At 36.8% G+C, this 27,643-nt stretch overlaps 2 protein-coding genes across 2 annotated transcripts; one reads left to right on the top strand and one right to left on the bottom strand.

The window, feature by feature from the left end:
* Positions 1–2,443: 2,443 nt before the first annotated feature.
* Positions 2,444–10,847, bottom strand: LOC306882635 (PHD finger protein 10-like). The gene is made up of 12 exons (XM_079437426.1): positions 10,719–10,847; positions 10,218–10,324; positions 9,784–9,914; positions 9,531–9,614; positions 9,094–9,236; positions 8,447–8,581; positions 8,097–8,206; positions 7,799–7,940; positions 6,821–6,940; positions 3,834–3,942; positions 3,332–3,520; positions 2,444–2,710 (listed from the first exon to the last, which is right to left on the bottom strand). Exons 1-12 carry the CDS (start codon positions 10,785–10,787, stop codon positions 2,625–2,627), a joined length of 1,425 nt encoding a protein of 474 aa, XP_079293552.1. The 5' UTR covers positions 10,788–10,847; the 3' UTR covers positions 2,444–2,624.
* A 930-nt stretch (positions 10,848–11,777) lies between these two features.
* On the top strand, positions 11,778–26,566 carry LOC306882705 (actin-related protein 2-B). Its single transcript, XM_079437539.1, has 9 exons — positions 11,778–11,916; positions 14,592–14,702; positions 17,756–17,971; positions 18,872–18,944; positions 19,058–19,194; positions 20,066–20,215; positions 21,547–21,692; positions 21,890–22,022; positions 23,273–26,566. The coding sequence occupies exons 1-9, from the start codon at positions 11,869–11,871 to the stop codon at positions 23,441–23,443; spliced, it is 1,185 nt and encodes a 394-aa protein (XP_079293665.1). The 5' UTR covers positions 11,778–11,868; the 3' UTR covers positions 23,444–26,566.
* The last annotated feature ends 1,077 nt before the right edge of the window (positions 26,567–27,643 follow it).

Raw genomic sequence — 27,643 nt, 5'->3', positions numbered from 1 at the left:
GTTCCATAAAGAGATTTTACAAAAGACTACGGACTTTGAAATTGAGGACAACAGATATAAAACAATATTACCAAGGAGGCATGATTTGTTTAAAGCTTCATTGAAGAAAATAGAAAGAAAGAAAGAAAAATAAGAAATAAGATTATATTGCTGACATCTGCCAAACTAAATTAGCAAAATGACTTAAAATTCATATCTGCTTTTACCTAATTGTAATATTAGGATAAAAAAAAAAAGAATAATATCAATGTCTTTAGAAATACTGAGTAAAGTATTTTACCCAATGCATACAATAAAGTCTGGATGTCCTGTAAAGAGCATTCAGGGCTTTTCAGAGATACCAAATGTTTGGATGTTTCACCTCTCCTTGGTCTTCAAAATTATTAATTTAGTGATCAAATAAAACACTATCCCCCGGTTTCACAGACAAGGCTTAAGCCTAGTCCTAGCCTAAGATGCAAGTCTGAGCTGTTTCAACTTAAAGAAACTTGCACTGACTGATCTTAAAACATATCAGTTTCTTTGTTTTGTCTCAAGATGCACACCATGTTTTTTGTTTTGTTTTTTCTAAGCATGTTTATAAAAATCACTTAAATGTCCCAATTGAACTATGGCCTAATCCTGGTTTAGTCTAAGCACCGTCTGTGAAACCAGGCCTTTATTTTGAAACTCTTTGTCATTAATCAACATCTCAAGAAAATGTTATGGGGTTTCAAATCAAAACATGACTTTGATTTCATACAAGTCCTCAGCTGAGGCATGTTTATTACACATTTTGGGAGACACAACAAATGAATAGGGAAAGGAAATTTCAATATTCCTATGAAATATTATATATTATGAAAATCTTGTCAATTATTACTCCCATTATTATACTTCTTTTTTCATTACGTCGCCCCAAAAACACATGAATATGCAAATTAGATACAGTTTATGGATACTTCGTATATAATGGGAAAACCCGTTTATGGCAATTTTTCACACATTTTGCATAAAGAAAAATGGTATATCAAATTATTCTGTTACAGTTCAGAATAATCTTTATACAAAATTTGGTAATAAAAAAAAATAAATCCTGAAACCTAAAAATGTATTGGTGATTTAATTTTTTTTTAAATAAATTGTTTTTGCCTATGGATGTTCATTCATGTCTTTTTATTTTTTAATTGAGTCTCGGTGTCCTCTACCGAGGACATAGCTAGCATAACATATGAAATATCATTTTTCATAATGTTTTTTTTCTTATGCTCTAAGCAATGTAATGACATAAAAATACTAAATTTTTCCTAAAAAAATCAAATGTCTGGGTCTCAGGAAGTGATGTTAACATGTAAACAGAGTAACTGCGCCCTCGTGTGGAGCCCACAGGTCTAACTCTGAATCTCTCTTCAACACAAAAGAAAAAATATTTATAAATGCATGTATTAAAGGTCTATTACCTCCCCTCTATAGGCAGTAAAGGTAGCATCCATCCGTTTCCTCTCCCACCTGAACGTTATGTTTTTCACACGTCAAATATCTTGCATGTCTGAAGGATCATGTGACACTGAAGACTGGAGTAAATTCAGCTTTGCATCACAGGAATAAATTACATCTTACAATATTATAACAGATTTTTTTTCCTTCCCCAAATAAATGCAGCATTTGTGAGCATAAGATACTTTCAAAAACATTTAAAATCGACCTCAAAATGTTTAGTTTGATATTTTGTCGATGGATCGATAGACACCATGTATCATTAGATATCTGCACACACTCATCCAACATGACACCAATAAGATGCAAAATAAGAAACACAATAATATATATGGACATTGAGTTGAAATCTAATAGGACATGCTTTAAAAGTGTATTATAAAAGATCAGAACAGCCAAAGACGACATACACTGTCCCTGGTTGCATACGACTGCTTTTCTTTACGGCTGACATATAATTTTTTTTCCAAAAGATAGCTTTTGAAACATTACCTGATGCTGTTCCGATCAAGTTACACAACACCAAACAGCCAGACACCACCTGCGGCTCGGTCAAAACAAACTCAATGGAAAGCTGGATCCTTTGTAAAGAGCCTGTCACAAGTGTCTCTTTTCCAGGAGCAGGTTGGCATGTCCTTTGTGTCTCATACACACCTATCAGGTGGCAGAGCAGCCGTCACACACACCTGTTACCTGCTGGTTCACTATTGACCTCCACGTGGCATCTGCTACACAACACAATACAACACTAAACAAACAGTCCCATTCACTAGACAGGGAAAGTTGAGACGGCTGACTTGTGTTGTTACGGTGTAGTTAAAACACGCCGTGCCTCCTCCTGCCGCTCAGTTAAATATACATGAGTCGCCACATAATTACTGCAGCGGGTCTGAATTATGACTGTCACTAAGAAATGACTATTAATGTCTAATATGACCAAAACAAAAGCAGTAAGACATACAGAAAATCTGTTTTCAAATTTATTTCAAACAATTAAACAATACAAAAACCCTTATCTAAAGTGGAAATAATTGTATAAAAATTACAAAAATGTAATGCAACATACAAAACTCACACGGACTTCAAATAATAGAAAAATAGAAATGAATACCAAAGTGTTGTCAAAAAATTGGTCCACTATTTGGATCTTATTTAGATTTTTTGGGGGTTTTTGTTGTCCCTTTCTTCTGGGGTGTAGGTAGTTCTTTGCTGCATAAATCACAGACCCAGCAACCTGTGAGTGAGAAGAAGAAAAAAAACACAAAAAAAAATATGGAATACTGGCCTTTAAAACTGTTCAAAAATATCGCTTTGATGGGACCGATTTATTTTCAAATTTTCCCTCACACTCACTAGCAAAAAATATAAAACTATATATTTTTAAAGTATATTATAATAAAACTACTTAACACTCACCTAATAAAAAAAATAAACAACTGCTACATTAAGCATAATTATAAAAAAAAAAAAAAAAAAAAAAAAAATTTATATATATAAAATGCAGGATTTTAAAAGGTATTAAAATAGCCTAATATTAAAATTTTACGAATAGTTAAAGGTGCACTAAGCAATTTTTGAAAAATGCTTTTGACCGCAGTGTCGGACCATGTCCCAAAACACACTTGCAGCCAATCAGCAGTAAGGGGCGTGTCTTGTAATGATACAGCACTCAATTTGAGTGCAAAGGATGGATATCACTTGTAGTGGAGAAATATTTGATCGGCAGTATCTGCACTTTCACTCAAGTAACAGAGTTGTGTACTTTGTCCACGTCTGCCATGATACCATTAGCTCAATATTGTATTTTTTCATTCATATACACATTTATGACAAAGAATGTAAGTCGGAGACTCACCCAGAGGAATGGAGTCCATGCCCACACAGAAGGTGTGGAAACCTCGGTCACACTTGTCACAGAACATCATCTCTTCCTCATGGTGCGGCTGCTTGCACACGGTGCACGTCTTGCACTCCATGCACTGCCAGGAATACATCTTGATCTGGGACACCAGCTCCACACTCATGTCCAAGCAGGACGGGTGACCTGAACACAAACCCAGGCCTCTCATCATCTCCACTATACTCGCAATGTTATAAATGACCAGAGTAACCCTGACACTTAGAAAATGAGATATCATAACACAATTCCTTTAATCAAGACAATAGAGACAGCCTCCAGTAAACAGTTTGAGTTCTGACGTCAGCTTCTCTGAAAACACATGTTTGAGGGAATAAACACTAGCAGTGTGGTTATATAAGGATATTGCTAGAAGTTAAACATATCTCAAAGATGCCAGCTAAACTGGGAACTAAACCGATACTAAACTTTGCATTAAGAAGAGTGGGTTTGGACTTACCGCTGTTCTGGCACTGGGAGCAGTGGATGAGAGCCTCTGGTTTGCCTTTCCTGTTGGCCTCCTTACCCTTCTGACATATGCCACATATAGCATTGGGAATGACCTTAGGCTGCAAGGGCAGAGTAACGCTATAAACGCCATGGCAACCAAGGTCATACACACCATGTGATTGTATGCTTGAATCAAAACCACTATGTTTTTTTTAAATTTAATTAGTAAACATACTAGAGTAAACTGGATGCAGGATTTTAAAAGGTATTAAAATAGCCTAATATTTAAATTTTACAAATAGTTAAAGGTGCACTAAGCAATTTTTGAAAAACGCATTTGACTGCAGTGTCGGACCATGTCCCAAAACACACTTGCAGCCAATCAGCAGTAAGGGGCGTGTCTTGTAATGATACAGCACTCAATTTGAGCGCAAAGGACGGATATTAGCAGATCGACTATAGATGGAGAGAACTGGAAGATTAAAAAGAGGAAAATATCGGAACAAAACTTTAAAAAGAAGGGTTACGATCAGGCAAGAGGTAGGACCCGTGTAAATATCGGAGCTGCTTTCCAGCGGTGGAGAGAACTCAAGGAGCGCGAATCGGACGCCGAGGTCACGTTGTTTCTTCTTGATAGGTGAGTAACATTGATTTTGCATTGTTTCACACAACTTATCCGTGTTGGCTTTTATTTAAATATGCTTGTGTGTCATCTTCGCTTGTTTTCCGCGATCGTCGTTATGCCAGGGTTGTGTACGAACGTGTGGGGCGGGGCTATCAAAATAGGGGCGAGGTCCTATTGGGCTATGGGCGTTTGTTTTGGTGCTTTCAAATATCATCATCGTTTGGCAAAAATCGCTTAGTGCACCTTTAATGCATATAAAAATATATAAATACACAAGCAACAAAGACAAAAAATCTGTTTCACATAAATCAGGATAAAACACTACCGTTCAAAAGTGTGGGGTCAGCAAGATTGTGCTGACCCCACACTTCTTTCTGTATTTTTGATCAAATAGATACAGCCTTGATGAGCAGAAGAAACCTCTATGATCCCAAACTTTTAAGCGGCAGTGTATTTGCTACATCATGAACAAATAGATGGCAGAAACAGCCAATTTTAAAGACTAACATAAGTGCATAAAAAGGTCACACCACCAAAATAGAAAACTATTTTGTTTTGCTACTTACACTTTCAATCAGTGCTCACAGCCATTAAGAAATCTCTCTACAGTCTATTTTCTTTAAAACCTCTTTATTCAAAAGGTTACTCTAAATACTGACATGTCAAAGGCCCTACAATAAAAACCATTCAACTGAAAAGAGCAGTGACAACATTGTGGAAAAACAAACTAAAAATGTAAGAGGAAGGCCATTTGAGGCAATTTGTCATGTGTAAAGATAAACCTTTTGTTGATCCAGCAAGCATTTTGGCAAGAAAAAAAGGCAACTTACACAATTTAATCAGACTAAATAAAAGAAAATACAGATATCAAGCATATTTAAGGTGCCAGTGTAGAAAACCACTGATATTCGGTTTGACAATGTTATACCAAACAATAGTTTGATAACCATTTCATGCCTGAAAGAGAGTAATGCATCACTAGCATGACAAATAAAGCTAACTTTAAAAGTGCACTCAGTAAGTTTACTTTAACTGTTAAAGGCAGGGTTTTCAATTTTTTGTCCACAAAATGGAAGTCAATGGTGACCAAAACTGCGGTTACCAACATTGTTAAAAACATCTTTTGTGCTTCACAAAGGTCAGTCAGTCGAAATTTGGGTGATCTACCGCTTTAAGACTAAGCGTGCATTAATTAAATTTTACAACAGTTGGAATAGTTATATTTCAAGTTTTATGAAGACATAACTTTGTATAGTACTTTTATGATGCTTTAATGGGGTCACACTTGTTTTGCAATTCAAAATAAATAATTTATAAGTCACAAATAAATCTAAAAAAGTTTCACAAAAAATAAAACCAATGCACAAATAAATAGAATGATATATATAAATGTTAAGAGTCTCAAAAAAAATAAAAATAAATCAAATAAATAAATTGGACATTTACAAATATATTACTTGTGAATTTATTTAATTCCTTTTTAATTCTTTTTTTTTTTTTTTTTCATCCATTTTGGAGCTTGGCTTTCAGTCAACATGACTATGAACTGGTGCTCAATGGAAAAAAGCTTTGAAAATGAACACTGCAAACGTGCTCGGTGCTTCTTTTATTGCTATTAGTAACTTGGTTGGGTTGCGAGACCCAGCTGGTCATGTGATCTCAACATTGCGGCACCCATAAAGGGGAGACCCGGTCAACGCAGAATAAAATAACTTGACTGGCATGACTGCAATCTGCATCAGTCATTCTCCAAAAGTCCTATTTGATTCTTTTTTCTTATAACTATACATTTGTCAACCAGGGAAAACATTACTGAGTGCACCCTTAATATTTCTTCAACTGTTTAATATGTATGGATTATTAACACTTTAAGTGTTTAGCAGCCAAATGAAACTGCTCACATGCCCTTCAGTTTAACCGACAGGCAAGCAGGCAGGTAGAGAGATAAATAGAGGTATTTTAAGCTATATGAAGTACTATTCATTTTATAAGGGTATTTACCTTCACAAGTGCATCACAGCAAAAAAAGCCCTAAACTAACGGCAGTACCACACAAATACTTTATTGCTCCAAAGGTCTGTGCAGAACACAGGAAGTGTCACTGGGTTTCCTGGCACTGAAAAAATGGGTGCCATTCTTCAAACGGAAAAGGAAGTTCCATTGACACGTGCAGTCCCGATCTATGACCACCAGGGGTGTGTGTGTGTGTGTGAGTGAGTGCATGAGTGTTTGGACCATGTACTGACTGATGATCAAGTCAGAAGAAAGAGGACTTCTCTGCTGAAAGTGCTGGAAAAGAGGGGTGGCGAAAAGGGGAGAAGAGAGGTATTGGGTTATTTAAAAAAAAAAGATCGGGGGCTTTTTTCTTCTACCTTGTACCCAGGGACAGATTTGTGTTTGATGGTGCGAGGAGTGCCTTCTTTACTCTTGACTTTGGATTGAATTCCGCTGTCTTGGCTGTCTCCATCCGAAGTGTTTCCTGATGAACTGTCCTGAAAGTAAACATGAAATAAAAATTCATTGAATACACTTCCTATTATCCGTGAGTTATAATGTTATTTATAATCAGGGGTGCGCATAAGTTTTTCAGCCTGGTTCTCATAAGAGCACCCGGAGATTTGGTTTGGTCCTCACAGGGAACATAGTGTGACCCATTAAATAGAACTATAAATAATAATAATAATAATAATAGTGATAAAACGATTATTGCACTTAATTTATTGTTTTTTTTTAATAAAATAACAAGATAATAAAGTGTGATAATACTATTATTTTTAGGAAGTAAAAAGGGAGTATAAAATAAAAATACAATTATTTTATAATAAACTAAAAAAAAAAAAAGAAGCTTATATTTACCACTTATAAATATTATATTAAGATAGATATATATATATATATTTTTTTTTTTTTTTTTTTCAGTTTTAGTAATTTTAGCACTTTAGTTTACCATAAAAATAATGTTGCTTTGCCAACTAACTGTAATAAGTTGAAGTTTTTTGGTTAAACTTTAGTTTGGGGACCAGTTCTCACTATTAATTATGACTTTTGCCTCAAACTCCTAATTTGCTGCTTATTAATATTTAGTAAGGAAGCTGTTAAGAGACATAAAATATGGTCATGCAGAATTTAGCATTTAATTAGTGCTTTATAAGTACTAATAAACAGCTAACATAAATATGCATGCTAATAAGCAACTAGTTAATAATGAGAATTCGTCCTTAAAATAAAGTGTTCCCAAGACTTTTAATAGTTTTAGCTAACACTAATAATCCCTGTGATAAAAGTAAAAAAAATAAAAAATCAACTGTGAAGTTTTATTAATAACAGGCACTCACATGAAGCCAACTTACCGAGGAACCTTTATTTTTTTTGCCGTCTTCTTTACCATCATCAGAATCCCCATCACTGTCCAGGGCAGGCAGCTCCGGGTCAAGTGGAGGCTCGTATAGAGCTGTGTTCAAGGGTAAGTAGCGGAGCTCATTTGGAGAGTACCTACAAACATGGACGAGGAAAGAAAAACCCAGTCAGAGCACTGAACCAATTCAAGGCGTTCGTCGTTTACATTGGCGGCTACAGCAAATCATAAAGAGGAAAATCAGAAGCTCAGCAGGATTTTGCTGTAATTAAATAATTTGTTACAAAAGTCACCTTTTGTAGTACTCTTGGAACTGGCCAGGAATGAGGGCAACTGGGTATGGACCGGTCTGGGTTCTCTCTGGAGGGAGGACTTTGTATCTTCCTTGAGGTACTTGAATAATCTAGAGGTAAAAAAGAAAATGCAAACAAGCAATGAGACATGTTTTCAAAATTGTGCCAAAATGAAATATAGTGCTAACTAAGGTCTGTAAGTGATTAATTAGGTATTCAGACTGTCATTGCTAGCGTGTTGCCAGGCTATTGTTCGGAAGATCCCTGGGTTTTCTGGGTGGTGAAGCAGTTTTATATGCATTTTACACACCAATCAGATTACAAGATTCAAGAATATGAGCATATCTTACATGTGTTTGAAGGTCAAAATAAGCTCTCCTCTCCTCCATCCGCTCTCGGTTGAAATTACTGTTGAATTCAGCAGCTTTTTTAGCTGCTTTCTTTATGTACTCGGGCACTTTACTGGCTTCAACTTTTTGAGGATTCTGCATTTGCGAAAAAGAAAACAGTCAGTCCATTAGCACTCACAGACTTTCAGCAAAGAACAACCAGTATTTATCAGTATCCCTGCATATAAGGATATACCAGACTTTACTTAAAGAAATCACTGAAGCATTTGTTTCATAAAAATACTCAAGTTTTTCAAACCTATAAATATTATTGCATAATGTTTTCAAACATCAACATTATTTAAATGTATTCCTGTGATGCAGTTGAATTACTCCAGTCTTCAGTGTAACATGATCCTTCAGAAATCATTCTAATACACTGATTTGCTGCTCGAGAAACATTTATTTTATCAATTTTGAAAACGACTATTACTGCGCTGCTTAATATTTTATGCAAACTGTGGTATTGTTTTCAAGATTCTTTGAGAAAATTGTAAAAAGCACTTTATCAATTTAATGTGTCTTTGCTGAATAAAAAACAATTATAATTATAAATATAAGATTAATATCTACATTCTATAATAAATAAAAGAGTGTGTGCTACTCACCGCACTAAGAGTGCTCACAGAGTATTCCTTAGTGATCCGCTGGCGCTCTCGCTCCTGGAGTATGACAGAGTACTCTGCATGTTTGGCTGGACACTCCTTAATCATCAAATCAATGACTTCATCACTGCGCAGAGCAGTCAGACCTGGGGGAGAAGAGAGAAATTTTGGTATAGGGATCTTGCATTTAGTCTTAGGCTGATGCACTCAACTTCTTATTACAACTACTACAATAACTCAAGCTACAGAAACGCCAAGTGGAGCAAATTATGAATTAAACCACTGTTACACGTAAAAGTTTTTTAGCCATATCGCCCGCCCCTATTTTAAGTGTAAGAATAAAGAATTACAAGTTTTCAATTTTACTAAATTATTATTATTTATTTCTTTATACATTCAAGATGTAAAAGAAACCGAAATGAGAAAAACTGAATTCTCACCCAAAGTACACTGCGTTTCTGTAATGACATTTTGCTCTCTCAGATAAAGTTTTTCTTTGTGAGACAGGTCTCTTCTTTCCAAATCTGGTAAGAAGTTGAAAAGAAAAAAAAAGGCAAGGGATTCAGAAAGTACAATACAAAAATTAATCGCTGTCATTAGTGACTGAAAATGAAAATATAACCACTACTTGACCAATAACGTGAAAACCTCTCGATTTTCCCTGCAGACAGTTAAGGCGCTTATTGTTCATACCTGGATATTTCCGTTTGAATGACGTGACTCCCAAATACGCGCTCACTTGTTCTTGTAACATATAATACTCCCGTGTGTCATCCGGAGGCCATTTGTATTCGGTCAGATTCTCAGCAGGAAAGTATGTCGGTCTGTAATGAAACAGAAGGCATCAATGTGTCAGAGTAAAGAGTAAAAACACTTTAGGCCAGCCAATAAAGCCATCAACAGATGACAGGTGTGGATTCATTCATAGAAATACTAGAAGCTATACAAGTGAAAAATTATGATTCAAGGAAAAACAGCTACATAATTCCATTGTCATGGGAAATATATACATATATATAGATAATACCTCATCTGGGGTAGTATATTGATATACCCTATTCACCTGGGTGTTTAGGAACTGACAGATCAGCATGGCACAACAGAAAGAGTGTGTAATGATCTCTCACCCCAGCTCGTGGTTGGATGTGTCACAGCTCCTGGAACTGTCTCCTGAGCCCATCCTGCGTCTCTTGGGTGCTTGACTACCATCACTGGAGTTCTCCTCAATGTCATCCTGTTTGAAGAGTCAGAAATATGATTCTGTCAAGGATTTTTCAATCTGGATTGAGTTATATTATGTTTGGAAGGGCTACCTAGGTCTGAAGCTCATACAATCACATTATGAGGCCTTGAACACTATCAATGACTGTCCAAAAACTGCTAGGAAGACAGTTGGGTTCCGTTCATATGCATTCATTTGTTTTAAAAGCATAATTTCTCTGAGCATTGTCTGTTCGTCTCTATCTTTAGCTCCATCGGCTAGCAGGCTAATAGTAAATAAACAAAGACGACCGTTGCTCACATTCGCGCTGTTATAGACGCGGTAACCGCACAGATGTATGACTTATATACTATAATGCTATAACTGCGGTCTGTGCAACAAGATGTAACCCTAAACACCCACAAACCTTCCCCGACTGCGTCCCAGGAGTCGCAGGATTGCTATCGCACGGTCTCGGTGAAAGCACAGCTGCCATGTTCCGCTGATGAAAGAAAGAGCGTCACGCTCCGACCGGAAACTAGGAACTCGAAGAATCGTTCCGACCGGAAACTAGGAACGCGAAGAAACGTTCCGACCACAACACTAAAAGTCCTGTCTGTGTATCATATTTTAAAGATTTTATATTGAAAACAAGATTTAATTTAAATCACTTTCTTATTTACATTAGATGTACTTTTAATTGGAACAATTCTATTTAAATTATAGGAAATATTTGTAATGCGTTTGTATTATTCATTGAATAGACAAAACTATTTATTCATTTATTAATCATTGATTTATTCATTATTATTAAGGTTTCATTTAAATTTAGGGTTTTTTTCTTTCATAGAAGTTTTTTTAAATGTAAATTATGTTTGCACTTATATATCCTCATGTCACGTGTTACACTGTTGATGTCTTTTAAAGTGAAACAACGAATGTCTGATAATGTCTTCTAGCCATGGAGCATCCAGATGAATTATTTAAGATTATTATTATAATTACTGATATCTCACATTTATATTTACATTTAGCAGATGCTTTTATCCAAAGATCCAAAGCGACTTACAAACACACACACATATATATATATATATATAAAGAAAACAAATAGATAGAATAGAGAAATAGCTAGTGTTAGAGGCCAAAGCATCATGTTTTTTTGTTAATTATTTAATTAATAAAAAGAAAACAAATAGATAGAACGACCAATAAAATGACCAATTGAAGATTTTCAAAACTATCTTTTTTTTCTACAAATTATATTTAGATTACAAGTTACAAATTATTGGAACTTTATTATTTATTGAATTACAAAATATTATAGAAAATAATTGACATTACTGAAAATGTGTTCACTGCAGTGAAGTCTCTATGAATGACTCCCCAACTGTCCAATCGCAGACGGTGTGGAAGTCATATCAGCCAATCCGAACGCAGGAGGCGGGGCTTGTGAAAAACAAGGCTGATCCGCTTTCGCGAGCGTCTGTCTGGAACAGGAAGTGAAACCTGCTGAGTGCTTGTAGCACTTTGTTCAGAGAGTTGGGCTGCCTTTGACAGCTCCGGGGTTTTGAAAGATGGACAGCCAAGGAAGAAAGGTGGTGGTTTGTGATAACGGAACAGGGGTACGTCCGCAACTCTAACACCTGGCATTTATTTTTGGCTTGTTTAGCTTTTGAGTAAAGTTCAATGAGAAGGAAGACAGACCCTAACAGGAAGTCACGAAAGCTTAGCGCAGCTGTAAGGAATGTCTGACAGCTGCATTTACTCTGCCCTCATATTCTTCTCTGCTGAGACCTCTGTGTTATCCGACTCTACAGTGATTTATGTTCTATATTTATCACATTTAAAACCCGGCGTTTACTCATCCCACAGACTGCATTAGACGCTAACAGCACAGTTCCTGCTAAATGTGGCTTGATTTGGTTATATGATCCTAATATATCGCTATATTATAATATAAATACAGTGACACAAGTAAATATTTCGTTTATGGGTCGATTGCATTCGCATACACCGAGTCTTAGCTTGCTAGCTTGCTCCAGTCAGTCAGCTAGCAAAATAGACTATTAAATGAATTTCGCGTCGCTATGGTTACAGTTAATCCATGAATGCGGCCTGTTATGAAACCATCCACTTGCTTTGATAACGCTTTGCATATAGCAAGCACCGGGTGGTGTTACTTCCTCACCTGTTAGAGTTAGTCTCGGTGGAAAGGTGTGTAAATCGAGTTTCACTAATGTTGGCGAAGATCTAGCCTTATAGATGATAAGAGTAAGTCATTATACAGAATATAATTGATGCCTGATATCATTTGGGGGCGTGGCCATGCGTCCTGACGTCATGTTTGGCTAGTGGGTGACTTGGGCAGGTTTTTAAAATGACTGTGGTTCAAGAATATTTAGTGTATTTTTAGTAAATAGCAAAATTGTTTAGGTCAGGACAGCCAATGAAACAGAGAGCCATGAGTCAGGCTCAGAAGGAAGTGATGTCACTTGTTAAAACCACAGCTTGCACAGAGAAAACGTCTCTATTTGTCCGATGACCAATAAATGAGCCCGAAAGCCTTCAGACTATTTTTGGATTATGCTAATATAAGAAACAATTGATTGAGTTTAATGCAAACAAGTATTTTTGGGGGATGCAAGCACCGTCATGGAAGGACGAAGCCAGTCTGTTCTGAATATTTTGGTTGGCATTTGTTTTGATGGAAAATTACTGTTAAACATCTTAAACAATACAGTATGTTCTCAATAAGTCGGTTGTTTAGACGGATCAATCATTTCATTGCATTCACATTGATTTGTTGTTGCAGCAAGTCTGGTGAGAACTATATAGCATGCCACAGAAATGAGACCTAAAACACGGAAACTCGCTGTAGGCCTGAAATAAAGTCTGTGGTTAACACAAGCCCAATATATTTTCACATTTTATACTACAGCATAAAATTCGTCAGTAATACCCCACTTATTTGTTATTTTTTTACCACACTTAAACTTAAGTGTCTTAAAAAAGGCAGTTGCCAAACAAGTTGCTAAATGGGACTACAGCCGAGCAGGAAAACTCATTATTTTGCTTTACAACCTTATTGTGTGTATACTCATGTTCTTGCAGTCTAACGCAAACTTTCCAACGTTTAGATTGGAAAATAAAGAGTTGTCAGAAACTTTGTGATTGAAGTCATGTGACCATCGTATATTTCTTTTTAGCCTATAATTTTAGCTTTTTTACATCTGCCAATTGCATTTAGACTTCAAAGTTCATAAAAGTTGTGTTCATTTGTGAATATTATCATGAGGAACAATGCAGATGCATTGGTCGACTGGCAAATAATAGGAGCTGGATGTTTTTTGTGTTATTTTGGCCAATATCTGTTTTCGAACTTGCACACAAACTGCATTGCAATCATTTACTAAAATCTGAAATCTGTAAACAGGACAATAACCGAGGCCAGACACTGGACACAGGTGAAGATGGACAAGAGCAGGAGAGAATAGACGCTCATGCTAAATGTGTGCAGCGTCTTTGTTTGGATTGTGATTAAAATGCAGTGGTTACCTCTAATTTAAGTGGCTACAGATATTTTATTGTTTTAGGCCAGTTCGACCTTAAAAGAGCAAATAATCAACAAATAAATGTGCTTAACAAATGGCAATCGTATACTGAAATCAGCCCAATTGCTTGTACAAAATCGTCAGTCAGAATCAGCCTTGAAAAATTATGATCTGTGCACAAAATATGTAAGAATAATAAACTTTTGTTGGTCAAAGAGGTTATTTTCTGCTAACTTCTGTATTTTATTATTTTATATCTTTATTTTATAAAACATAGCCTAACCTGTCTGTGTATTCATTTAAACTTGTAAATATGAGAAAATGTTAAAATTGTGATTTCCAGGCATGGAAAAGTCATGTTAATTAGCTAAATCTTACAGGGTTATTGGAAAGTTTCCCTCCCCCCAAATAAGGAGCTTTTCTAATTATGCTCATCTGTAACATATTTATTAAGCTAGAAATTGCTATTTGTGAGTGCAAACTAATTGATACTTTTATCTGGTAATCATAAACACTTGTAAAAGTCAAGGAAATTCATTGGTCAAAAAGTGTGGGAATCCTATTAATAAATACATAATAACCTCTACACCATCGAACCATAACAATGGCCAATTATCAACATCATGGAGTCAAACATCAAGTTTTGTTTTGGTGTCTTGTTGGCTCTCCTGTTTAAAGAAACACAGTATTGCTTTACTTTGTTACTTTACACATTACTTCGCTCTCTCTCCCTCTCAATCATTTAGTTTGTCAAGTGTGGCTATGCCGGATCCAACTTCCCAGAACACATCTTCCCAGCACTGGTGGGCAGGCCCATCATCCGCTCCACAGCTAAAGTGGGCAACATTGAGATTAAGGTGAGCTCCGCACTCAACCTCGACTTTCTGGCTGCTCAGATGATCCATTTGGAGTTTGTTGTGGCATTTTCTGAATGACATAAGATAATACTACTCTATCTATTGATGGGTTATCAAAGTTAATTTGTGAAAGTTATTTAGCATAGTTGTTTTAAAGTAAGCCTTCATTCTCTCCTGTTTTAACTTTTTTATAATTACACTCTTTCCTTCTTGTTCTTCACATGAAGTAGAATAACAAAAAAATGGTAAGTGCAGCCTGACGTGTGTTTTGTTAAACACTGATCGCCTGCTGAGGAGAGTGTGTTGCACCATGCAGTATTTCGAAGGTGTTCATATATTTGCATATTATTGAGCTTTGATTTCTTTTATTTTGTTGAGTATCTCATTCCTTATAACCAGGGCTGGGTGATATAGCCAAAAGAGTATAATATACAGTATACACAATTTTCAGTATAGGCATATGAAATGGCTTAAAATGTTTTTTTTTTCTCTCTCCAGTAACAAGAGCCATCATTTTAACCAATTCTCTTTAGTAGCAGCTGAATTCAAAATGTTTAAGTCAATAAGTAAAATACAACATTGATGCAATTAAAAAATAATCAAGGTGAATATTTAGGAGAATATTTATCTATTTATTTATTTAAAGGAGATTTATGTATGTATGTATGTATGTATGTATTTATTTATGCATCATACAATACTATACAATAACAAACACTCAGTAAGATTTACTTAAATATATTTTTATTAAAGAATTTTAATATATAAAATGCCATGGATCTTAGTTGTAGTTCTTGTTCTGTTTGTGTATTGATTTATCTAAAGAGCCATGGGGAATAAATCAGACTCTCTCACTAATATTTAGTTGTTATTGTTTTTTTTGGTCTTGCATAATTTGTTTTCATACTCCAATATTCACCATAGCGCGTTGCTCAAAGTGCTCTCGCTTTGTCTTCTGTTTCAAAGCTGCAAATGTTTTTCACAGAACTTGGCAACTATTCAGATCGCCACCAGACATTTTAGCTGAATTTCCTCCTCCTCCGGTCCGAAATAGATTTAGCAGAAGTTGGCCTTAAGATGCAGGGAAATGTTCATGTCTCTGCACTTTGTGTCTGTCTGTTCAGTGTCCTCTGGCCTCTATAATGTTTGAGGAATTAGAAGAAATAGATAGATTCTGTATGTAGATAGATAAATAGATTCTGATGCTTTGGTGTTCACAAGATATTGTCTCACACACAGAGTTCCTTTCAAACTCTTTTCGAGAAGCCTGCATTTCCCTTCTCAAATAAGCAAAATGTTGCTGAAGCCGTGCTGTACCCAGGAAGTTAGTCAGACAGATGAAATTGAAGGACAGCAGGGCGCCATTGAAAACACATGGCACTACCAAACAAATCCTGTAACCGTGCCAAAGAACACACAGTACTTGTGCACACCGTGATCATCTGTACAATTAACACCCAGTCCTTAATATTAGGGTAATTGCATAACTGTTACCAAAGAATAAACTAAAGGCTGAAATACACACTACACAACCTTTGCCCCATTTTGCGATCTGTAAACATGTTTATTCAAAAATACAAAAAAGTTTTGTTGTCTGCTGCTTTAAATGCATGAGCTCTTTAAATTTAGGTGGATTCTGATTGGCTGTACATGTTTTTATCGTTCATTAACTGGAGAAAAAAAAGTGATTCAAATTATATCGTTCTTCTGTGTCGTTATTGATATATTTGTAATGTGGATATCCCTATTCTCATATAATTAAAATGATTATTAAAACTTTATAAATATCGATATACAGCAGGTAAAATAAGTATTGAACGCTGAATATATTTGTAAAGGTGCTGTTGACTTGAAATTTTCACCAGATGTCGGTAACGACACAAGTAATCCGAACATACAAAGAAAACAAAACAAATAAGTTCAGAAATGAAGTTATGTGTAATAAAGTGGAATGACACAGGGAAAAAGTATTGAACACATGAAGAAAGGGAGGTGCAAAAAGTCATGGAAAGCCAAGACACCAGCTGAAATCTATCAGTAATTAGAAAACAATCCTGCCGCTCGTATGTGGAAATTATTAATAGCTGGTTCGGTCCCAACATCTAAAAATCCAGGATGATGAAGATGATACAAGGATGGACATTTCTGCAAGACAATGATCCCAAACACAGCCAAGGAAACTCTCGATTCGTTTCAGAAAAAGAAAATAAGGGTGCTAGAATGGCCCAGCCAATCCCCTGACTTGAATCTAATAGAAAATAAGAACTAAAGATCAGAGTTCATAAAAGAGACCCACAGAACCTTCAAGATTTGACGACTCGGAGGAAGAATGGGCCAAAATCACACCTGAACAACGTATGCGACTAGTTTCTCATACAGGAGGCATCTTGAAGCTGTCATTACCAACAAAGGCTTTTGTACCAAGCATTAAATACATTTCAGTAGTTCAATAATTTCCCTGTGTCATTCCATTTTATTACACACAACTTAATTTCTGAAATTAATTGTTTTGTTTTCTTTGTATGTATGGATTACTTGGGTTGTTACCAACATCTGGTGAACATTTCATGACAACAGCACCCTTATATATTTACTGCAAGAAATGGTGACGTGTTCAATACTTATTTTACCCGCTGTAATTATGGTCTTTATTGTAAATAGGTCTTAAAGTCAATGCTAAAACTGTGAGCAGAGAAGCCTGTGAATGAAAATGACTAACACGTTGTGCATGGAGATCTGCTATTCTGTGCATGCTGGCACAGCATCTGTCCGTACGCTCATCTCACCCCAGCGGCCGTGTTTGCTGTGCTTGAGCTCTCCATGAGCTGTAACATGAGGCTTCCTCGTGCCTCATACTGTAACCGCGCACAGAATGTGGATGGTCTGTGGCAAATCTGGGACGTGAGATTCCCAGTGCCGTGCATCTGTTGTGGAAATGCTGATGCTGGGCTGCCACATTGAAATGTTTTTGGTGGATACTACTGACCTTGGGTTTCGTCATCATAGCTATGAAGTGAGGTGGTCTTTCTAACCTGTGACCTGTGATTGCTCAGGATCTGATGGTGGGAGACGAAGCGAGTGAGCTGCGCTCAATGCTGGAGGTCAACTATCCCATGGAGAACGGCATCGTCAGGAACTGGGATGACATGAAGCACTTATGGGATTATACCTTCGGTCCGGAGAAGCTCAATATCAACTCACGCAACTGCAAGATCCTCCTCACAGAACCTCCCATGAACCCGACCAAGAACCGTGAGAAGATCATAGAGGTGTGTAGTCAGACCATTCATTCATGTCAATCACTCCAAGGCGCATTGCACCACATAATTCAAATAGAAAAAAACTAAAACTTTACTTTCCATAATGAAGCCTACACTCCTAAGTTTGTATTATATTGCTATAATTCCTGTTCGTAATGGTGATTTGCATGAGTTTCTTATTACCGTATTGCAAAATGACCTCTTTTAGTGTGAAATCTATCTAGATTCAAAATGTAACTAAAAAGATAATTCAAGTATCTGATCTGGAAATTAGTAGGGGTGTCCCCGACTGAGGATTTTCGTAGTCAAATCTGAATTTTCGAATCTTACCAAAAGTAAGAAAAATGGAGTAATGATGCTGAAAATTCAGCTTTGCATCACAGGAATAAATTACATTTTGTAATATACTCAAATAGAAAACGTTTTTTTTTAATTATAGTAATATTTCACACTTTAAAAAATCTTACAGAAACCTTTGTATTGTACTGTATTTTATGTTTTTGTCAATGTCACTTCAGACATGGTGTGGTAAAAGCCTTTTGTCTATTTTTTGTTTAAAAAGATTTCATAAACTCATTGTTTAACAGTGTCATTTTAGTGGGTAGAAGTCTGTTTTTGATGTTGAAGTGCTGGTTTTATGGGAGGATCTGGTGACTAGCAGCAGTGCAGTCAGTTCATCAGCACGTATAATTAGCTGCAGCTGTGGGCTCATCCCATCACCCATCATTACAGCAGCGGGTGATGCTCTGAGCTCTGCCTCTCCACCTATAGCACCATCACCCGCTCCACTATCATCAGATTCTTTGGCTTAAATGACAATCTTATGTTCAAACTACCTGTACATACATCTGTGAACACATTCAGAAAGAAAATTTCATTTGTCTTTGTGTTTGTCCCACTGCCCTTTAGGTCATGTTTGAGACATACCAGTTTGCAGGTGTTTACATCGCTATCCAGGCTGTTCTGACGCTTTATGCTCAAGGTGAGTTATCCACTGTTTTAACCTCAACATGTTGATTTGGCAAACATATTATTGTACCTAGTGTGTCAACCATCAGTGATTGTATCAATATTTGTCTGTTGTGCTACACCCAGGCCTGTTGACAGGGGTGGTGGTGGATTCAGGCGATGGAGTCACCCACATTTGTCCTGTGTATGAGGGCTTCTCTCTGCCCCATCTTACAAGGAGACTGGACATTGCGGGACGGGACATTACACGCTATCTCATTAAGGTACACAATATTTAAGTTGAAATGCGTAAAATAATGTTATTGTTAAGTATCTAATTTAACTTCGTTTTGATTTCCTAATTTGACACGTCAGACCTTAGATGTCCCACGAATCTGTATGTTTACATATTGCGATGTAGCCTAACATTTGGGTGCTAAACTATTATTTATCATGTTGTACTTCACGTGTGTTCCCAATTTCCCCGTAAAACAGCATCTGTTGCTGCAAACAACATACAATTTAAATGAGATGTGTAACGTTTTGTATGCTTGGTTGACTGCCATTATGATAGAACTGATATTTCTTGTGTGCGCTTTGTCCATGTTTTGCATGCTTGACATCAAATGAATTCTATAAGTTGCTTTGAAATGGAAGTCACAGCATGTTGCAGATAATAAAACTATTTTTAAGGTTGCATTCGGTCAAAAGTGCCATCGGTGTGTTAAGTCACATTATTACAACATTCAGAAATAATGTAAAATATTGATCTTAGTTGAAAAGTTAACAGACATGTATTTTAGTCCCCCTCACTCAAATCCTTTAATTTTATCACAATTCAAAACAGAAATGAAAAAATAAGTGAATTTATCAGTATTCAGAACAGAACAGGAATAAAGGGATAAGTTATTGTTACATTCCTTTAAAACATAAGTGCCAAGCCTAAACTTTTTTTTTTTTTTAAAGCAAATTTGAAACTACCGCCTAGCTATACAAATAAACTTGGGCTCATGTACCTCTCTCGGTCAGCACGCTTTGTGCATGTTTTGCGTGCTTAATGTTGATTGAATTCTTTAAGTCACAGCTCATTTCAGATGATAAAAAACATGACTTGTATTCCTTAACGTGGTAAATGGTCTTCGTTTTTTGTCACAGTTGCTCTTGCTGCGAGGTTACGCCTTCAACCATTCGGCAGACTTCGAGACGGTACGCATGATGAAGGAGAAGCTTTGCTACGTGGGATACAACATCGAGCAGGAACAGAAGCTTGCTCTGGAGACCACCGTACTGGTGGAGTCCTACACGGTCAGTTTTATGTGACACTGGGAGGAATTTCACGAACCGCTTTAACACAAGCTTGCCTTCTAAAAGGGTGTTAACGGCCTGCGGGGTGAAAGTATCCTTCTCGCTGAGATGTTCGAAAGTTACACTTCAAATGTTACAGTATGAGGCAGAAGTTTTCCTGGCTGGGGATTTTAGTATGTGGTTTCACAAATTTCCCGCTGGGATGCATAAGTGTTCTGCGTTTCTATGGTAATGTGCTCTTTGGATTGGATTTAGCAGCAGGGAAATTCTTCAGTTTACACTTTGACATCCTGTCTGTGAGAAGCCACACTCTGCTGGATTCTGATTGGCTACTGGATGTGTGATTAAGCAGAGCGGCCTCAAGGGGGCAGCGGTTGCTGACAAGTTCAAGTTCTGTGCAAAGTTCCTTCTTTACTCTGAGTTTGTAGGCATGGGTGGGGTGTTTCTTTTGATTTCCTTTCTAAACCTTTTCTTTGAAAAAAGAGAGACTCAAACGAGCAAGTTTTTAAACAAGTAAGGCTGTGTGGTGTCGGAGTTGCTTAACCAGCATGTAACATCATTTCCTGCGTGGACACAGTCCTTCCCCAGCTGGGAAGCTCTGCATTTCCGACCTCTGGGCACTCCTCAATGGGCTCTTTATATACCCGTCGCCATTTTCTCATTAGTCATCGGGGTTATGCTCGGCTGTGGGTTACTCTTCAGACCTGAGACTTTGCTCAGTGCAGCCAGTCGAACAGGAACATCTCATGATCAAGGTCAAATTGAAGTAGCGAAGCATGTGATAAGAAACCAGACAAATGTTGACACGAGGTGTGGTTATATACCACAGCATTTATCAGCTAGGTTACTTATCGTAAAGCATAAAGTTGCTGATGTCCTGTTGCTGCTATAGACAGTTTCATAATGCAAGTCACAAATCACGAGAAGTTAATACTTTTATTCAGCAAGGATGCATTAAATAAATCAAATGGGACATTAATTTATATATATATATTTTATTTGAAATGAGATAAAAAAAAGAGAAAAAATATCTAATATTGTTCATTTATATGCCAATATAACAATACCTGGTAATAAACAGCAGTGTTTGTTTACTAAAACGTAATATGCATTTATGAAATGTAACACTGACCTTACTGAATTTAATACTCAATTTAATAAAAAAATCTCATCTAATGACGTCTTTAGGGAAGTAGTAATTTTATACAAGCAGCAAACGCATCAGAAGTTTGTAAACTTTATTTAAATGTTCAGTAAAGCACTTTATATTTATGAATTGGCAGGGTGACCGATTTAAAGCCCTAAACTTTTTCATATCCTCTGTTCTCCAGCTCCCTGATGGCCGGGTTATTAAGGTAGGAGGGGAGCGGTTCGAGGCCCCAGAAGCTCTGTTCCAGCCCCACCTCATTAACGTGGAAGGGGTCGGAGTGGCTGAGCTTCTCTTCAACACCATTCACGCAGCAGACATTGACACCAGGTGAGCTCTAATTCCACTCCTACCAGTTGCCCTCCAGTATGCACTACACAGTTATGTGACACTAAAATAAACAAAGCATCATCTAAAGATGGTCTTGTCGTTTCAGTAACTTCACCCTTCACCCCTCCAGTATGAATGAAGCTCACTGTGTGTTTTTATCTGTGCTTCCCTTCTCTCTCTATCTCTCTGTCCCTCAGGTCCGAGTTCTATAAACACATTGTTCTGTCAGGAGGATCCACCATGTACCCTGGTCTGCCCTCTCGACTAGAGCGGGAACTTAAACAGCTTTATCTAGAGCGGGTACTGAAGGGTGATGTTGACAAGCTCTCAGTAAGTTTGTCATTTCTATGCACATCTAAACGTGTCACCCAGCTGACAGAGATAGCCTATTTGCATCTAAGATTGAACGTCTTCGCAAGTAGGGCTGTGTGATATAGTGATTATTCACGATGATTTAGCAACATTGTGAAAGTGGCAAAGAGTCCGTGTTTAAATCAATGTGAAGGTGGTTTACTTATAGTTCGATATACTGAAGTTGTCTTAAAAAAAGTTTGAAATAAGTCTATTTTTGGTGAGTATCACATATCATACTGAAGGAGGAAAAACATTCAGAGGCCTAAATTGAGCAAAAATATGCAATTTAGTGGAGCTGCTGATATTTATATGGCCAAAAAGTAGGAATTTCTCATAGCTTGTCATGTGGACCAGTTAAAGCACTTACATAAAGTGCACATGTCAGTTTTCTCTCTGTAGAGTCAAACCAAAAATTATTCACATGCCAGATATAATTTTTGATATCTTTTTACTAGTGGGTGCAGGACGCTATAGTTCATTTATATAAGTGAGGATAGCAAAATAAAGTAAACGGTGACATATTATACCCAAGTATTCTTCATACAGTGGACTACAAGTAAAACTGATAAAAATTTGGGACCAAAAATTATTCAGACACTTTGACCTTTTTAGACACCTTTGAAATTTGCTTATCAAATATGATAAATAGGCTTCATAGGGTTAAGAAGCGAGTATTTAAACTTCAAAAACATGTGTGGTAATGCCTCCTGTGGACCAGCAGGTGGGGCTGCATCACACCACCAAACAGCCTCGATTACACAGAACACCCCAGACTGCCCAGCTGAGCTCCATCTCATTTAAAACCTGGCCACTGGCCTGGAAAAGCATTTTGGGGAGCCTCAGAGTGGGCTGCATGTCGACCCACTATATATAGATGATCAATTACAGATGGCATGCCTGATACGGTCGAGTGGCGTGTCTGTCTGCTTCTCCCCAAACTGTGTTTAAGGCAAATTAAAAAGCAATCGACTTTACACGAAGGCCTCCATGAGACCCTTTCAGCCACTTGTTTATAGCCCGTTCAGGGTCTGAACACAGGCTCCGTGTACACCGTACACCTCATTATTCTCCCATTTGGGTTTGCTGCTCAATCCCCAACTGGACAGTGTGCTTTTTATGTGTATTAAAGAGATCCATTCAAAGCATTCGCTGGCATGTGAGTCAGTGTCCGTTCTGTTCCACTCCCCTGAAATTCTGGTCACGCTGTCTATTTAATACCTCCATAGAAATTCAAGATCCGGATCGAGGACCCTCCCCGCCGCAAGCACATGGTGTTTCTGGGTGGGGCGGTGCTGGCTGACATCATGAAAGACAAGGACAACTTCTGGCTGACGCGGGAGGAGTATCAGGAAAAGGGTGTGCGTGTTCTGGAGAAGCTCGGCGTCACCGTCAGATAAACACGGATGCGCTTCTCGGAAAAAACATCCCACGACCCCGGCATCTCTTTTACATCACCCGTCTCTTTTTTGTTCAGCCTGTTCTGCCAGTGAATCATGTCATCAGGTGTGGATTTATGGGTTTGGATTATGAAGGGTACTGGTGGTTTTCTATTATGTGGTGTTTGGTCTTCTGTCACTGCACATATGTGACCCTGGAGCACAAAACCAGTCATAAGTAGCACGGGGATATTTGCAGCAATAGCCAACAATACATTGCAGGGGTCAAAATGATCGATTTTTCTTTTATGCCAAAAATTATAAGGATATTAAATAAAGATCATGTTCCATGAAGATATTTTGTACATTTCCTACCGTAAATATATCAAAACTTCATTTTTGATTAGTAATATGCATTGCTAAGCACTTAATTTGAACAACTTTAAAGGGGATTTTCTCAATTTTTTTTTTTTTTTTTGCACCCTCAGATTCCAGATTTTCAAATAGTTGTATCTCAGCCAAATATTGTCCTGTCCTAACAAACCATACATCACTGGAAAGCTCATTTATTACATGTATAAATCTCAATTTGAAGAAATTGACTCTTATGACTGGTTTTGTGGTCAAGGGTCACATATGTTTTGTATGCTGTCGGCTCAGCATTAGTGGCGGCGATCGGGTCATTCCTGCTTTGCAGTACGTTTTCTTGTCCCTTTCATATAATGTAATAATAATCATTAATATATAATCATATGTACTACCATTCAAAAGTTTGGGGTCGCTAAGATTTTATAAATAGTCTGTGTTGCTCACCAAGGCTGCAGTTATTTGATCATTGATACATTAAAATATTTAAAAAAATTAAATTATGTTGTGAAATATTAATATAATTTAAAAGAACTGTTTTCGGTTTGAATATATTTTAAAATGTAGTTTATTCCTGTGATGCAAAGCTGAATTTTCAGCATCATTACTCCAGCCTTCAGTGTCACATGATCTAATATGCTTATTTGCTGCTCAAGAAACATTTCTTAATTATTATCAATGTTGAAAACCATTGTGCTGCTTAATTTGTTTTTTGTGGAAACCATGATACAGGGTGGTTTTGATTTTTCAGGATTCTTTGAGTAGAAAGTTTTGTTTAGTTTTCGTAATGAAGTCTTTACTGTCACTTTTAATCAATAAAATGCATCCTATATACAAGTATTCATTTCTTTCCGAAAAAGAAATCTTAGTGACCAATCTTGCGAACTTTTGAACAGTAGTGTATACTATAAATGACAAATTAAAAATGTATATCTTGAATAAGATTTGAAACTCTGTTTTTAAAGATTAAATTCATATACATTGCAGCATCATGATTAAGAGTACATGGAAGTTTTCCCCACTTTTACTTTGTAAAGGCCTGTTCACACCAAGAACGAAAACTATATTGATAACTATTAAAATAAAGATATTGGCGTCCGTTATATCTAAGCGCACGCGAGTCTGCCGCTTTAAATTCTCGAGCTCGTTATAGCAGGATGGATTCTGATTGTCTGTCAATGTTTGTATTGTTCATCAGCTGGAACGATTTCGTTTCTCAGAGCCTTTATCGTTATAGTTGTGGTGTGGACTCTGCTATTCTTTAATACTGAGAACGGTTTTTAGAACTATATCTTTATCGTTATTGTGCTTGGTGTGAACGGGGCTTAAGCAGAAGTTATTGTTTTTACCTTGTACTTGAGTGCTTCACTTCTAACTAGGAAAACCTTATTAGTTTTAAGAAATAATTTTTTCAAACATTTTCATTTTCCATCCTGTTAGTCCGTTATCTGCTGAACTAACAAAGCGCTAGTTCCTTACTGACGTCATTGTTTAGGAAGTGGCATCTTTTTTTGGAGGAAACCAGCAGCACAAGCATCTTCAAATATTAGCATTTAATGAATTCTGTGATATTTTATAATTTGTGGCTTGAACTGTTTTAACTACAGAAATCATCTTTAGCTCCTTTTTTCCGTCCTGTCATTTGTCTAAATAATTCATTTTTAATGAATGACATGAAATGACTTTTACAGACACAACAGAGTGACAGTACTGCATGACAGAAATGACCCAATCAGCGATGAGCAATATTTAACACCAAAGCTCATGAATGTTAATGACAGGCAGCATCATTACGTCTGTATTACTGCTGACTATTATAAGCTGTAATGAATCCTCGCCGCTCCCTGTTCACCATGGGATGTTTTGTACTGTATGTCAGTCCGGTGACAGAGACACAGACGTGTTATCATCAGTGGGTAATGTAAGGGCAGAAACAAAATACCTTTTCTTTTTTTCTGTTCTCTGCCAGTGTTTCAACAACTGAAACTGAGCAACCAAACCTTATTCTGGTCATGGAGCTTTAGTCCTGTAGCTGAGGGAAGCCTTTCTGCTCTTTCTGTCTGTCAGTTTGTCACGTGTTCGTCCAGAGTAACAAGAGGGGCTCGTCTTATTCACAAGTGTTTTTCATTATTATTATTTAGCATTTTGAGAGTTTGGACTGAGAGTCTGTGGGATTTTTACTTATGTATTTATCAAGCAGGCCAGTCTTCTGCAAGGTCTGCCTTTGGAAATTAGTTTAGTATTCTTCAACATACTGGTTTCAACAGCTAAACCTGAAGTTTTATGTTGCTCATATATATATATACAGCTCAAAAAAATGTATTAAGTAGATGGGATTTGTTTGAATTCTATTAGTCCCTTTGTTATTGTAATTATTGCTGTTGTTTTTTTTAATTTTTTATTCATTTTCTCTTGCAGTGCTGTGTCTGGCATAGAATAAAATAATAATAAACAATCTTCTGCAATATCAGTCAGACAGTTGCTTTTATTTGACTAATGCTGTTTTTATGTAAATGAGGTTCGATTTAGGTTATATTGTTTGGGACCGATTGTTTATGGACATTCATATAGTGCATAACAAAAACATTGATAATTGAGGTATCTGCTTCTTATTGTCTCATGCATATATTTGAGACACCATCTATTATTTAAAATATTTTTATCGAGTGCCAAGCACAATTTATGTAAGTGGGTATTTTTTCTCTCTTATTCATTTTTTTTTCTCCTTTGGATCACAATGCTGATTTAAATAAAGAATGCTATTGCTATATATATATATATTGCTGTGATTTGTACTTTTTTATTACCCCAATCCACACTCAAATCCAAAAAGAGGACAATTTAACTTTCTGTAAATGTTTTACCAGATTTCCGGTGATCACACATTTGCCTCCAATGAGCGCTTGGGACTGTCAGTGGTGAAATGTCTCATGATCATGTGGAAGGTATGACAATAGTGTTCTTATCTTGAAGTATGACTGAAATCACTAATTGTTGATCGTGATAACCAAGGTAGTTAACTATTGTCGAGTGTTCGAAGCTTCGGACTGAAAAAGCACCTTCCTGATTATTTTATGGCATCTGAGATACTTTGATAAGATTTCCAAATGGTGCTTATGGGCCAGTGCTGGCAGCTGTCTCTGTAAGTCACTGTGTAGTGTGTAGTGTAAAGTGATTTCACGAAGAATGCTTCTAAGGAAGCCCTGATTTAAAGCGATCAGTAAGGAATTTGGACACTCACTGGTGACCGTAGTCCTCAGTTCTCAAAATACCTCTCCAGTCCCTTGATCAAAGCATGTCTAATCCTCAGCTTTCCCTCAGAGTCAGAAGTTACACAGATAAGGAGTCTGTGCTGTCCACCTTTGACCCTGATTACACTTTTTAGAGGAAGTGATGCGCTAAAGTAGCACTTAAAAAGCCTTTGTTGTTGTGCAGTGTTAGAGATCAATGCTCACATAAGGTGGACAAAAAACAAACCAAGAAAGAAAAAAAAGATGAATTATTTCTACAGCTGTGCTGACAAATATCAGAAATACTTCAAATTCTGAATTCAGAAATATGTGGAATCCGAAATCATGGATAATGTCCAGTTTATGTAAGCCCCCCCCCCCCCCCCCCCCCCCATATAGCTGTGCATGGTTTACTTGAAGAGGTTTTAACAGTTCAATGATATTTATGTCCATTCACTAAAATAAAGACCAAACGACACAATGCTTTTTCTTTTGTTGTTGTTGTTTTTCATTTTACTGAAGATCAAGAAGCCAAGCACATCCATGTCAAATTACAGAATTTACTGAGGTTCCAGTTCTATTTAAATCATAATAATTAAAGAAAAAAGTAACTGAAAGGAAAAAA

This window comes from Barbus barbus (assembly GCF_936440315.1).
Source record: "Barbus barbus genome assembly, chromosome: 16".
NCBI lineage: Eukaryota > Metazoa > Chordata > Actinopteri > Cypriniformes > Cyprinidae > Barbus > Barbus barbus.
Note: the sequence above shows the minus strand (reverse complement) of the source record. Positions and strands in the feature narration are given on the sequence as shown.